This window comes from Stegastes partitus, unplaced genomic scaffold (genome assembly GCF_000690725.1).
Source record: "Stegastes partitus isolate 25-593 unplaced genomic scaffold, Stegastes_partitus-1.0.2 Scaffold674, whole genome shotgun sequence".
Classification (NCBI taxonomy): Eukaryota; Metazoa; Chordata; class Actinopteri; family Pomacentridae; genus Stegastes; species Stegastes partitus.
Genome location: NW_007578405.1, coordinates 266,689 through 280,508, shown reverse-complemented (window position 1 = coordinate 280,508; position 13,820 = coordinate 266,689). Strand labels below are relative to the sequence as shown.

General features: G+C 38.9%; 1 protein-coding gene across 1 annotated transcript in view; it reads right to left on the bottom strand.

The window, feature by feature from the left end:
• Positions 1-13,820, bottom strand: part of neb (nebulin) — a 64,218-nt gene that overhangs the window by 10,000 nt on the left and 40,398 nt on the right. The window contains exons 94-112 of the mRNA XM_008290459.1: positions 13,682-13,786; positions 13,468-13,572; positions 13,255-13,359; positions 13,015-13,125; positions 12,802-12,912; positions 12,582-12,683; positions 11,608-11,712; positions 10,996-11,085; positions 9,527-9,640; positions 8,258-8,362; positions 7,600-7,704; positions 6,126-6,230; positions 5,259-5,369; positions 4,414-4,524; positions 3,483-3,596; positions 3,274-3,378; positions 2,154-2,258; positions 1,651-1,755; positions 1,065-1,157 (exon numbers count right to left, since the gene is read on the bottom strand). Of these exons, the coding sequence (XP_008288681.1) occupies positions 1,065-1,157; positions 1,651-1,755; positions 2,154-2,258; positions 3,274-3,378; positions 3,483-3,596; positions 4,414-4,524; positions 5,259-5,369; positions 6,126-6,230; positions 7,600-7,704; positions 8,258-8,362; positions 9,527-9,640; positions 10,996-11,085; positions 11,608-11,712; positions 12,582-12,683; positions 12,802-12,912; positions 13,015-13,125; positions 13,255-13,359; positions 13,468-13,572; positions 13,682-13,786 (2,007 nt within the window). The remainder of the gene's footprint in view (positions 1-1,064; positions 1,158-1,650; positions 1,756-2,153; positions 2,259-3,273; positions 3,379-3,482; positions 3,597-4,413; positions 4,525-5,258; positions 5,370-6,125; positions 6,231-7,599; positions 7,705-8,257; positions 8,363-9,526; positions 9,641-10,995; positions 11,086-11,607; positions 11,713-12,581; positions 12,684-12,801; positions 12,913-13,014; positions 13,126-13,254; positions 13,360-13,467; positions 13,573-13,681; positions 13,787-13,820) is intronic.

Below are 13,820 nucleotides of genomic sequence, written 5' to 3'. Positions count from 1 at the left end.
GATGTTGGAAAATATGTATGTTGCTTTCAAAATGGGTGATTTAGTTTAATATCTTTAGATGCTAGTAACCATGATTTATCATGAGACCCCTCAAAGTCCCAATACATGATGGAAATGTCAACTTGAGTGAACAAACTACTTTATAGCAGAAACAAGATCCATTTAAACTAGACAGCCGGAAGTATGTGGATACCAAGACAATACGCCCGTTATATTGTTAAGAATGTCATTTCCAATAACAGGCATCAATCCTAAGGGCCTCAGCAGAGGGTAACTGGACTTCTTTTGAGTTCTTGAAGACATCTCACTTCCCAAGAGGTTTCCTCAGTTCTAACTGACTGGTGCAGAGTCCCAAGTATTTCATCTAATCCCCAAATCCCACAACTCAAAGTTCATGCATGAACCCAGACTAACATGATTCATGGTATGGCTGTTTGACAAAGTCGTTTAAACTGGAACAACCTTCTCTAAACAGGGAGTAACGCTCTAAAACACCACTTATCAGCTACTTGTAATGCAGTCCTGACATCCCTCCCCAGGCAGTAATATCACCATTCACACCTTGGTCCCTTACTGCCACAAGAACATTAATAGGGTTAACTACTGTGTGATGAGTCCTGGCTCCCAGTCAGGGTTCAGCTCTGCACACATTCCTGCTAGAGCATCAAGATTTCCCTTATTTGGAAATAAGTAAATACTAAAACCATGAAAATCCACCCCAAACCAAGAGAACTGTATGCAGACAGCAGTCTCCACATACTTCTGACCATCTAGTATATTGTGATTACAAGAAAATGAAGTTGGACAAAGAAGCACCTACAAAAAAATGTTTCCACTGTTAAGAAAAACATTTGGGGCTTTTAGGGGCTCCATTAAAGTAAAAAAGGTAATATATTACAAATGAAAAAAAGATCTCAGTGAAAAATTGAATTGAAAATGGTGAGTTGAAGAGATTACATGTCATGTCTGGTATAATTCAGTCTGGTGAACTACACATGGAGGGAATATGGAGGGAGGACTGGTGGAGGAGGAGATGAATGAGGGCAGGTCACTCTGTAGAGTACCGTGCTAATGTTCCGCTGGTTACGTTTAACTCTCTCCATCTCAGGGGTCTCGGGCAAAGCTGTTCCACCTCCCAAATCCTCTTTGTACTGAATCTTTATATGGACGAGGAATGAAAGTATCAGCCATTGGTTAGCCTGAATTTTACATAATGAGGACCAGGTGCTTGATTTGATTTCTAAATTACGGCTGATTGAGCTGTAATGCATCTTTGGACCACACATGAACAAAACCACATAGAAAGTTACAGGTATATAGACAAACACTTACAGGCACACAATTTGCCTGAATACTTGGACAACAGAGTACAGTGAACAAAGCTTGAACAACACACAAGCTGCACTAACAAGTACAGATGTTACACTATAGAACCAAATGTCCAGGGTTAGTTGCGTGAATTAAAATGCTGCATGTGCTACTAAGATAAAAAAAAAAAAATCTGTTTGCTCCAAAGAAATGAGGGCTGCATATCAGGGTTTGTTAAAAATGAGGAAAAACAGAGCAAAAAAAAAAAAGAAGTAAAAAACCCAAAACAACAAAAAGTGTTGTTAGAAAACATTAAAAATATATATATTATGGAGTAGATACCAAGCTGAAATTCTTTGTATTCTCTTTAACACGGAGCATTTCAGGAGTGTCCTTTACAGTAGACACTTTGCCCTTTATGTTTTTAAGGTCAACCTGGTATAGATGCTACAGGGAGAAAAACAAAAGTGCAGTTAAAATGTTTCACAGTGATAAAGAAATAAAACCAAAAAAGAAAACAGAGTAAGAAAAGAAACCACTTGAAAAAAAAAGTACCTTAGCTTGACTCATAATTAGCAACTTTCAGTTATATTCCTGACTAAAACATATTGTACTGCTTTGAGTGCAAACATTGACACCAAACACATATCTGGAGTCAACTGAGTTGGACAACATCATAAGAAGGACGGAACACAGTGTAAAGTATTTAAGATAATATTTTACACCAGACACTGGAACAAACACAAAGCCACCAGACACTGGAAGAATTCATATTTTAAGACCTACAACGGTCCAGAAAATGCTGATCCATAAAGAACCAGCATGCATTATCCTTTATTACTTACAGTGCTGAAGTTCCTCTGGTTCTCACGGACTCTCTGCATCTCGGGAGTGTCCAGGACTGGTACATAGTGAGACATGGTCTTCTCAGCCTCCTCTTTGTACTTTTTCTGTTTGAGGAATAATATAAGTATCAGGAACATCAATTAAAACAGAGAAAAATCTGTTGATTTGTGTGGAATGGGTCTGTTAGGGAGATTAGGGCTAGACTGATATGTTTTTTTGTTTTTTGTTTTGTTGTCCGATTCTTGATAATATAGAAAAACCCATTTCCAATATTTGGAGTATAATGTTTTAACAGCATATAATAGCAGAGAAACTGGCATTCATAACTAGGGTTTTTCATTAATAAGGGTGACTGTAACTACATTTTTGTGAAACAGAAATAGGAGTGATTTAAAAAGGACACTCCACTGTTTATGTGGGATCGACTGAGAGTGATCAGTGTGTCACCTGTAGATACGGCGCTGTTCTTCTCTATTTTCTTAATCTTTCACTGTTCTGTCACTTTAATTGCCCACTAAGGTTCAGATCTTCCAACACACCTGATTCAAATGATCAGCTCATCATCAAGCTCTGCAGAAGCCTGATAACGATCCTGATCATGTGAATCAGGTGTGTTGGAAGAAGGAAACATCTAAAACTTGCAGGACTGTGGCCCTCGAGGACCGGAGTTCGAGACCCCTGATCTAAAACATGCAGGATTGCGGCCCTCGAGGACCAGGATTCGCCACCCGTGTCTTAAAGCATTAGTAATTATTATTTTCCAGACGCTTTTTTAGGATAATTCGTGGCTGCTGCCTAACTTAGCTGCTGGCCGTTAACATAGCCTTAGCCACTGTGAGAGAAACTAATTCCCTGGTTTGTGTTTATTGTTCAGATTTTGCAGTCTCTGCTTGAGAGACATTTCTAAGATCACAGAGTGACGACAGACAGAGAGAGGAGGCTGCATCAGATCTGAAGTTTAAATTTATCAATAATTGGCCAATAACGATACCGATAATCTGGGAAATGCCAAGTATCGGCCAGGATTATCGGCCAGGTCAATAAACGGTCTATCTCTAACAAAGACATTATATTTCTAAGCTTTAATCGGAGTGAAGATCAGTAAATTCACTTGTCTACCTGGCTAACGATGTTCCTCATCTGCTGAGCGTGGATGATGTCAGGGGTGTCGATGACAGTCGTGTAGCTGGCTCTGTCCATCTCAGCGGTCTGTTTGTACTTAGTCTAAGGGGGAAAAGAAAGTGTCAGTCAGCTCAGAGGAAACCAATATGTGCCTCGGCAAACTCCAGCTTTGTGCAAACAATCTGATAACACAATAAGATCCAGACCTGGCTGAGGATGTCAGTAGCATTCCTGGCTCTCATGAAGTCTGGGGTGTCTGTAGCCAAAGCCAGCATTCCCTTGCCCTTGATCTCCTGCTCCAGCGCCTTCTTGTACTCTCTCTGTAAAGTTGAAAGGTTACAGATTGTCCCATTTAATCGCTATGTTTGTTAGTAGCAGGAATGACTGGCAGAATATTACAAACAACAGGATTTCTACTCATTCACATTGAGGAGGGCTGCAAAACACCTAAGGGAACAGTGAATAGAGCAGGTTAGCAGAAATTAGGGAACAGATGTGGTAATCGAACAGCAGATCATGTGGGAAGCAAAACTGAAAAATAAAACAATTAAAGAAAGTAGATTAAAGCATAATTAGTAATTTCACCAAGCCTACATTTTCTCCTTCTTCATTTTATTCATTAAGCAATCTCTGCTTTACATTTCTACATCTAAACTGCGTTCTGAAAATCAACCTCAAACACCCAGAGTTTATTTTACTGTCCAATTAAAGTGTTGAAGTTAGACTTTGATGCAGTCCTTGTTCTATACAATTAAGTCTCAGAATAAAATCCTATAAAATACAACTTTACATGTTTTATCAGAAATCAAGAGAAAATAAGAGCATATCTGAGTATATTTGAGGTTGTTTTTTAGAGTATTTATCAGACTTAAAATAAGAAAATCAATACAGCGTAAGGATGATGGTTAAGTGATGCTAATGAGAACATTTTATGAACATCAGGAAAAGGAATGTGCTGGAAAATTAGTGATGTCACGAAGCAGGAAAAAGCACAAGAGTTCAATCCAGCAGTCGCAGTTTTAGTGTGATGATGAGACTGAGTTAAGAGGGGACAAGGGTTCATCAGGAGCGGGATTTGTGGGAAGCCACTCAGATTAGAGCGTGATGCCACTTCCATCACCTCTCAGTCAGTCGTACCTCACACAGGATTTGAGTGGCATTCCTTGCTCTCAAAAGCTCCGGAGTTTCCTCCAGTGCAGTTAGCCCTTTACCCTTCACTCCCTCCTCTAGATCCTTCCTGTATTCTCTCTACAGGACGGAAGAAGAACAGAGAGACTGCAGAGAAGGGCACACAGGCAGGCCAGGCCAAGGCATACAGACAGACAATACAGTGGGCAAGCTCTGCTGCTTGCCATTAAAGCTCAAAGTCACCAAACCTCCCAAATATAAGAAATTTGAGCATTTTTCTAAGTAAAGTTTGTTCAAATCAGTGCTGTTTTCAGAGAGCAATTGGAGAAATCAGTGACTTTGGCAAGAATCAGAATAAAAGACAAGATGAACCACATTTTCATCAGAAAAGGCATGAAAACAAGAGCAAAAGAACAAGGACAACAAGAAAACAAGAAAGCATTTCACCTTTAAAACATCACTCAGATGAACACATGCAAGCATGCAAGTTGTTGTTACATCAGGTTGTTGGTAGTCTCCTACTAGATGAAGGCTTAAAATGAAAAGTTCAAGGTGTCAATGCACATAAAAACAGAGAAATTCACAACATTCAGTGACTTCTTCACTGTAAGGAAAGGATGGAAAGTGGATAGATGTTGTAGCATTATTAGTGTGTGGTAAATCATGCAAAAGAATTATAACTAAACCTCATAAGTGAACCTACTAAAGGCGAAGAAAGAAGGAAACACTTGTGGGATTAAATAAAAAGTGGTGAAAAAAAGAGATTGTGGTTGAGATGTGGTCTTAGTATGATTATAAAACATGGGTGAGGTAAATAGGGAGGATTGATTGGGGATAAATTGTCCTTTAGTTACCTCACTGGCTATTTTGGTGGCGTGTCTGACATGAATCATGGCAGGGGTGACCTCCAAGCCTGAGAGGTTCTTTCCCCTCATGGACTCCTCAAAGTCCTTCCTATAGTCTTTCTATCAGCCGCAAAGATAAAACAAGGGACAGACAGAGCTCAGACAACCACACGCAAGCAAGTGCTAGTTCACAATGCAGTTACCTCATCCTTGTTTACAGCAGTTCGCTCATTTCTGTATCTGCAGTTTTTAAATGTGAGTATTTAAGTGCATGTGTGGAGTATAGGAGGTGTTTATTGCAAAAAAAGAAACAGTGTGGCGTCTGGATTCAACCAGATTATGTGAGGATGAAAATAAAAGTATTAACCTGATTGTAATTAACCACAGTGAAACCTATAATCCATCCAGAGACTGCAACAGACACATACTTTACCTGCATCATGGAAGGAAAATTAAGCTGTCACAGTATTAGGGAACAATACACGAGCTGGTCGGTGAGTTTAATTTCAGCACATTTTACACTGCCTTCTTCTAGTTTTTAACCTAAGAACAAATCATTTTGGAAAGGGGTGAATGATGTGACTTAGGGTTGACCTAAATTGTCAAAAATGAAAGTAATTAACGAATCACAAGCGGCTTCAGCTACAAAGCTGCAGACTAGATGCAATGAACGAGCTTTACAGGCACTGTGAAATGTTCTTCCAAACTTCAGAAACATTCTGTAAGTGTAATAGAAACAATAAATTGACATTCAACAAGAGGCAACACAATACAGGTTAATATACAGTGTAAGGAGGCACTTGAGAGTCTTGGGAGAGAGGCCTGTAAAAGAAAATGTACGAGACCTGTAGACACTTTGATGACAGACGTATTTACCTGGCTCTGCATGTGCTGGGCCTCCTTAGCAGTCACATATGTGGGCGTCTCAAAGTCCAGCATGGGTTTGCCCTTCTCCTTCTCATACTTCTCCTTGTATTTCACCTGCAACGGCCACACAAACGTGATGTCAACTGTGAGAAACCAGGAGCAGTTTGTTTTTGCCAAGTAGGTTTTTATAAATGAGGAATTTGATGTGGCGTTTTGGTGCATAACACTGACAAGTAGATTTTTTTTTTAAAGAATGAAAATATTTTATATATGCTGCAAGTCAATATATAGTAGTTGTAACAAGACAAAACAGAATCAAGTATAGCAAATCCAGGGAATTCTGAAAGTAATAAAAAGTAAATGAAACATTTACAGTGTGCAGGATTGTGTGCGCATGTAGTGAGTAATGTACACAGCTTGAAATGCGTAAAAGGATAATAATAACCCTATTTAAAAGGCGGTGCCTGTTTTTTTTTTTTTTTTTTTAAACTATGTTGGCTTCCATTAAATTTTGTATGGAAGGAATATCAAAAAGGAGAATTGTGACGTGCTTGAGACATAATCTATCACAGTATGATTCAAGACTGCATTCATTCAAAGTTAAAGCACCTCTCTGGTCATTGATTAAACTCCTACAAACTCATCTCTGTGTATCAAACTTTCATATGTAGAAGTTTTTGCTAACCATGAAAACATTCCCTTCATGCTTTAAAACGCCTGACATGTGACTCTAGACCGTTGCTCCCTCCAGAATGTGTACATGTTACCAGAAACCAGTTGTAAAGAAGAATAATGTTATAGACACTAACAGGATTTGTTCATTTTAGAGAGTTAACAAGCTAACAAACTTGCTGTTCACCAGACAGGGTCTCCATATTATTCATGTAAATGCAGATAGATTCACGAGGCCTGCTTTGTTTGTCTATTGGGAAGGATTGCACAACTCGGGCATGTTTTAATGATTTAATAGTTGACTATTTTATACTATAATGATAGAAAATGTCAAAATCTGAAACACAATATCAAACTGAAAAACGGTTAACAGCAATTTTATGTTTACATGATTGTACGTGAATGGATAAAACCCCCGCTGTGGTCCTCTAAATAATGTTTGAATTCATATTAAAAAAATAAAAAATAAATAAATATATATATATGTTTGTATTTGACCGTAAATTTTTCAGATTTTAGATTCATTTTTAAGAGCAACGATGGGCAGTATAAACAATTGTGTTTCCATTTCAGCTGTTGTATCAGAGTAAGCTTGAAGCTTATTTACAACCCACTGGTACAGTTTTAAGCCACCAACTAAAATGATTAACAAATTTAGCACTGTCCCCCTTTAATTGCAGGAAATTAAGTCCTGAGAAGCAGATATTGTACATACATCTGTTTGACAAGAAAGTGGCCGACAGTTGAAATCCACAGTTGTGTTTTTAGGTGGGTGGAGTGTTTGTTGACCCCCAGAGTTGGAACCACTTACGTTGCTCTGAAGTTCAGAAGCCTCCTTGAGATGGAGCTGTTCTGGTGTGTCAGGAATCATGTGGTAGTGACCCTTACTCTCCTCAAATTTCTTCTTGTAGCGGTACTACAGGGAATTCCCAGTAAAGTGAAGCAGCTCAGTACAGCAAATGAGAAGAAGAATGTCTCTCCGGAGTTTACTCTCATTCATTACATAGCAGAAAATGCTTTATATTTTGTGATGGAAACAGAAATAGCAACCTTAAAACTTAAGTGAGAATTATTTGGGGGGAGTTACAAATCGTATGAAGAATGATTTAAATCAGTGGAGGAGAAGGGGGTTTTGTGTGTTAAGTGGTCATTAAGAAAGTTTTCTCTGAACTATGGGAGGAAAAAGTGAAGCAATAGAGGTTATAGAAGGTGATAGTACAGGTGAGAAGGGTAAGGATCACTACCAGATGAGGTGACAGAATGATGGAGGTTTGAATGATGGAGGTTTGGATGATGGAGCTTAGTGAATAAATCAATGAATAACTACACCATGTCGAGTTGTTACTATGAGGTGATGGAAGCGCTGAGTTCAGGAACATTTCAGTGAACCACAGAAGGAGCACTGAAACGGAGCCGCAGCAGCTTCCTGGGTGGGGATGTGAGAGGGTTAAAGGCTGATGAGAGCTTACTTGGCTGGACAGTTTGCTGGTGCTCAGGCTGTGCTGCATGGACAGAGACTCGGCCATGTCGGTAACAGGTTTGTGAATCTTCTTCAGGTCACCCTTGTACTTCACCTGTGGGTTGTATTAACAAATACTGCAATTTTAAATTTTCACAACTCACAGCAGGTGACATTTGCATTTGAAATTTGACTTCCTCAGACTGTTAATGTGGATTTATGATAGATTTTTGGAGACAAAAGTCTTTTAGCTTAAAAAACTGCTTAATTAGGGTTTGTCTTAAACCACAGTTTTAATTATTCTACAAAATTTGTGTCTGTACTTTTTGATTTAACTAGTTGATTTATTTTATGTGTGAGGACACCCGGGATCTTTCTGTGAGGAGTTTGCATGTTCTCCCCGTGCAGCGTGGGTTCTCTCCGGGTTCTCCTGCTTCCTCCCACAGTCCAAAAACATGTTGAGGTTAATTGGTGATTCTAAATTGTCTGTAGGTGTGAATGTGAGTGTGCTTGGTTGTCTGTCTTTAAGTGTAGCCCTGTGATAGACTGGTGACCTGTCAGCTGGGATAGACTCCAGCCCCGCCGCAACCCTAGTGAGGATTAAGCAGTGTATAGATAATGGATGAATGGATTTATTTTATGTTCTTTTGCTGTATTTTGTATTTTACCTTTTTTTTTTTTTTTACTTTTACCAGAAAAGATTTGAATGCCTTTGAATAACTTCTATGTATGATTAAAGTGCTATATAAATAAACTTGCCTTCTCACCTGCTTAAAGTGTTTACTAGATTGTGTGGAATTTTATTATTATTATTTCATTATATTAAAAAAAATTGAGAAAAAAACCAAAAACATTAACAAACCGACCCATACTCTAACAGATAAAACAAACCACATACAGAAAAAAAGACATAATAAAAGGACCAATAAACATGAGACCAAATTATTCAGAATGTGTCTTGAGTAAGAATCTTTAGTTTTTGGGCAATTGATACGTCCATTTTATGTTCACTAAGAGTGAGACAAAGCCACAAAGATTTTGAAAGAGTTTTACAATAAAGGCTAAGACTGGCCTTGTCTAGCTCACTTTATTGGAAAACTATGTTACTTTGTTCATCCAACAAATCTTCAAACAGTAGACAGAGATTAAAACGCATCAGTTACTTTGTCCCACTGTGATTAAGCTCTAAAAAGCTCCCAAAGAACCAAAAGCTGGTGAATGAAATGGGGAAATCTTAACAGTAATGGTGTGAAATGATTGCAGTTAGGTGATCACCTACCTCACTAGCCAGTGTATTGGCATCCTTCAAAGTCTTGTAAATCTTACTCTCCTTCAGGTCATATTGTGGTTTCTTTCCTTTCACCTCCTTATCAAACTTCTCCTTGTACTTCACCTATTGTGGTTGGATAAATGTGAAAGTTAGTATCAGCAGTAACTTTGAGGACACCAACACCAGCTGTCGATGTACAGACTCCATCACAGTGGAATCAGCTATAGGACAACATCATGTGTTTGACAATGTATACAAAAGGATTAGTCATTCACAAATAGTCTTTGTGTAAAAGCTTTTCACATGCTGTGTGCTGTATGTGAAGTATGAAAATGCAACTTTAGTTTCTACTTGTTTGCTATGCAAGAAAAACATCTGTAGTGAAGCTGTGTTTCTCCTAAACTATTTTTCTCCCCATGTATCACTTTACTTCTAAGCAATCGCAGTGCTATTTACTCCTAGATGGCAAGAAACGGTGTGAACATCTGATTTTATCAGTTGGAAATTTCTCCTAACCTGTGAATGGAGTGGATATTTTGTTCTTGATTTTGAGAAGTAAATATTTCTGATTTGTTAGAGTTGACACTACTCAGTATTGCGGTGCTGATTTGTTTATGTGTTCCTAGTGATATTTATATCTATGTTCAAAGACATCCACTTTTGATATTGTCAAACAAGATGCATTTTAGTGTGACCAGAGCCGAATACAACATTCTGCGTTCCACATAAACACAAACGTGGACTTCATATATAATAGAGTATATATGGAAGATGTGGCAGAATGTTTGTGGTCATGTTTCAGGGAGGGAGGTGACTGTTCTTTCAATCTGCAGATCAAACAGCTTTAGAAAGAAGGTGAGACATGGTATAAAAAAGCATGTGTAAATCTAGCAATAATTATAAATTCATCTTCACTTTTTTAGAATGGTATCAGAATTTATGAGGGTTTTCACTGCCCTCCAATGTTCAGGTTAAAATGAAGCAGGGAGTAGCTGACTGCTAGATTTACACATGTTTTCAAGAAGAATTCAGATGCAGGGAGCTTGTTCATTTTCATAAAATCCTTCCTTTTGACATTCAGAAACAGACTGACTAAGAGACTTGGGGGAGGAAAGTGGGAAAATTATACAAATATAAATAAACATACAGTATTAGCACCAGTACAGCTAATGCAGTAATGCTCTTGTCTATGCTTAGCAATGAGCCAGAGCTTCTCAAGGAAGGGAGAAAAAAAAAAAGTAGAGGGTGCACAGACTGCTAAACTGCAAAAACAAATTGCAAGGCAAATCTTTTTGTAAGATTTGGTGATGTGAATTATTATTATTGTAGAGAAGTTTCTTATGTTTTGCATTCAAGGCTCAGAGAACTCTGCTGTAAAATCAATTGTTGGGACGGGAGTTGATGGGACGGGAACAGAAAGACAGAGAACACAGACATGTAGCAGCAGCCCTTCAGTTTTAGGGCATGAACCTCCTTACATCACTAGTCACCGCACTCATTTTCTTAATGTGGCGCATCTGGGGGGTATCATAGGAAGCAGCTCCATGGAGGGAGGTCTTGGCCTCCACCTACAAAGCGCAGTGAGATGGAGGGATGAGAACACACGGACTAGGACATTGTATAAGTAGAAAGGAGAGCGGAGAGATTAGGTAAGTGTAGAAGGATGTAGGAAGAGGAGAAGTGTAGGAGGACAGGTTTAAGGAAAGGGGTGGGACAAGTTCAATGATATGAGCAGTTAAACATACACATCTACTTTCATGGAGTCACAGTGACAGATGAAGACATGGATTATAGTGCAGGATGGCAGAGGCAGCGCTATGGAAGAGCTCTTAGTTCTATCATTAGGCCAACAGGACTGCTGCTAAGCATCTACCACAGCAATACTCGTCTGCAAATATTAATGAACCCCAGGCAGCTGACCCTTGCCGGTGGAAAGTGGCTGCCATTGGCTAAATTCCAGCAGTCGTAAAAGTAAATACATAAATTAGAGAGACTTTTTCTAGGAGATTACAATTATAGGACACCAGCGGGAAAGTGACACAGCTGGCACCAGGCTTCATGAGACAAATGGTTCATTTAGTTTGGTGTACCTGGCTGGTCAGCTTGGACACCTCAGTTGCCAAAGCGATGTCTGGGCGGTGGACCAGAGAACCTCCACGGCTGGCCTCTTCACGGGCCTTCTCACGGTAGCCAACCTGACGGACACAACAAGAATCAGCGGACCGTGTACAGACTTCAGTGATCAGTATGAAATAAAATGAAAAATATTTCATTTATCCCAGAAGGGAAATTCAATCTTGTAAAAGCTCACTTTTTAAAATAAAATCAATATAACATATATTTTATACAACATCATTTTATACACAATCATTCAGTCAGTTAATTGTCAGTCAGTCAGATTTGTTTTTTAAGGTGATGGCTGTTGGCAGGAATGACTTTCTGTATCTCTCAGTTCGACAGCGAAGCAGCTTAGTATGTGGTCGTGACTCTTTATTTTATATTTGTAGGTCTAATCATTGCTTTTGCATTGAAATTCTGTACAATGGATGGTGATTTTCTCTTCTTCTTTGCTTTGCCTGATTTAAAGGTTTAATATCTTGCAATGAGCAGTTGAGTATTATCACATATTCATTTGAAAATATCTGTTTAAAGCGGCCATCTCAAAGGTACATTCTTCTTCTTGGCAGCACCAATGGCGATAAGTGGCAATTGCAGGTGTGTTTTTCATCCTCACATCCCAGAGATGAATGATGCTGACAGTCAGCTGGTTTTGTTAAACCATAGTGACATTTCCTTGCAAATCTAAAAAGCAGTACGCACTTCAGATACAGGCGAGTTCTAGAGCAAGTCTTATTTAACAGACTTTTGTAAATGAAAATCTTGAGATTACCACTTAAAGGGTGAGTCTACATCTATGCAACCTAAAAAAAACGGGCTTGTGTAGTCACAGGTGTGTAAAACACAACCTTGTATATGTACAGGTTAATAGGTTTTAAGCACCTTTGTGCGTACAGATTTTAATCTTTAACCTGCAAATAGTGTCATACAAGCACTTGATATTTACCTCACTGATAAGTTTCGCAGCCTGAGTAGCTTTCTTGATGTCAGGACGGTCGACTACAGAGGTGTAGTGCAGGTTGGCTTTGGCATCTTTCTTATAGGCGAACTGTGGGGTTTGGCAGAAATCCAGATACAATACAGTTTGTGCCAAAAATTGAGCCCAACATCAAAAGATACATGAGAGAAACTGTGAAACTATCCCAACAACTGCGGAGATGACTCACATTGCTCTGATTCTTGGCCACGTCCATTGCGTGCTGAACATCAGGTGGCACCAACATGTTGTTGTACACTGACTTGCCCTTTTCCTTCTCAAACTTGGCTTTGTACAGTTTCTGTTGAGAGAAAACCGAATGTCAAGCCGACTGCACAGAAAGGAGTCCCGGATTATGGGATGGATGTACTCATTTTGTAAAACACATGTGTGACAGCTGTACCCCGCTGATAAGCTTGTTGATCTCCTTGCTGTGAGCAGTGTCACGAGTCTCAGACAAGGTGGTGAAGGAGCCGGACTGCATGTCCTTCTTACTGGCCTCCTTGTATTTGCTCTGAGAAACGATATAAAGAGCAGAAATATTGTTGCAGTCATGTATGTTTTTTTTTTTAAACCTGTAACTGACAAAGGTTTACTCAAGAGTGTACACATACTGGTAGATTTTCCATGGACTGGTTCTTACCTCTGATACCAGAGTACGCACAGCCTTGGCATGGAGAATCTGAGGAGTATCCTGAACAGGCACATACTGGCCCTTTGATTTCTCATACTTCTCTTTGTACTTGACCTGGAGGAAAGAAATAATACAATATCAGTTTACGACATGTAAATTAACACATTCTAAACAATGTTCAGAAACATCATAAAGTTGTTAATAAAGAAGGGGAAAACTTACATCACTGGCAATTTCAGCGTTCTTCTTGTACAGGATTGTGTACTTGTCATCAACTACAGGTATCACACAGCCCTTCATCATCTCTTTGTCATACTTGTACTCAACCTGTGGGATAAAACAATGGGACAAAAGTCAGAACAAAACTGATGCATGTTGTTAAAATTAAAAGAAAAAAAAATTCAATGACACATTAAAAATAGAAGCACCAACTCACATCACTCTGTTGCAAAGTGTTTTTGGCAGCGTTGACAAAGTCAGGTCTGTCAGTAGTCCAGATCCACTTGTTTTTGGTTGCTTCATACTTCTTCTTATAGTCAAGCTAAATTAAAGAAAAAGAAAGTATTTTGAGTTTA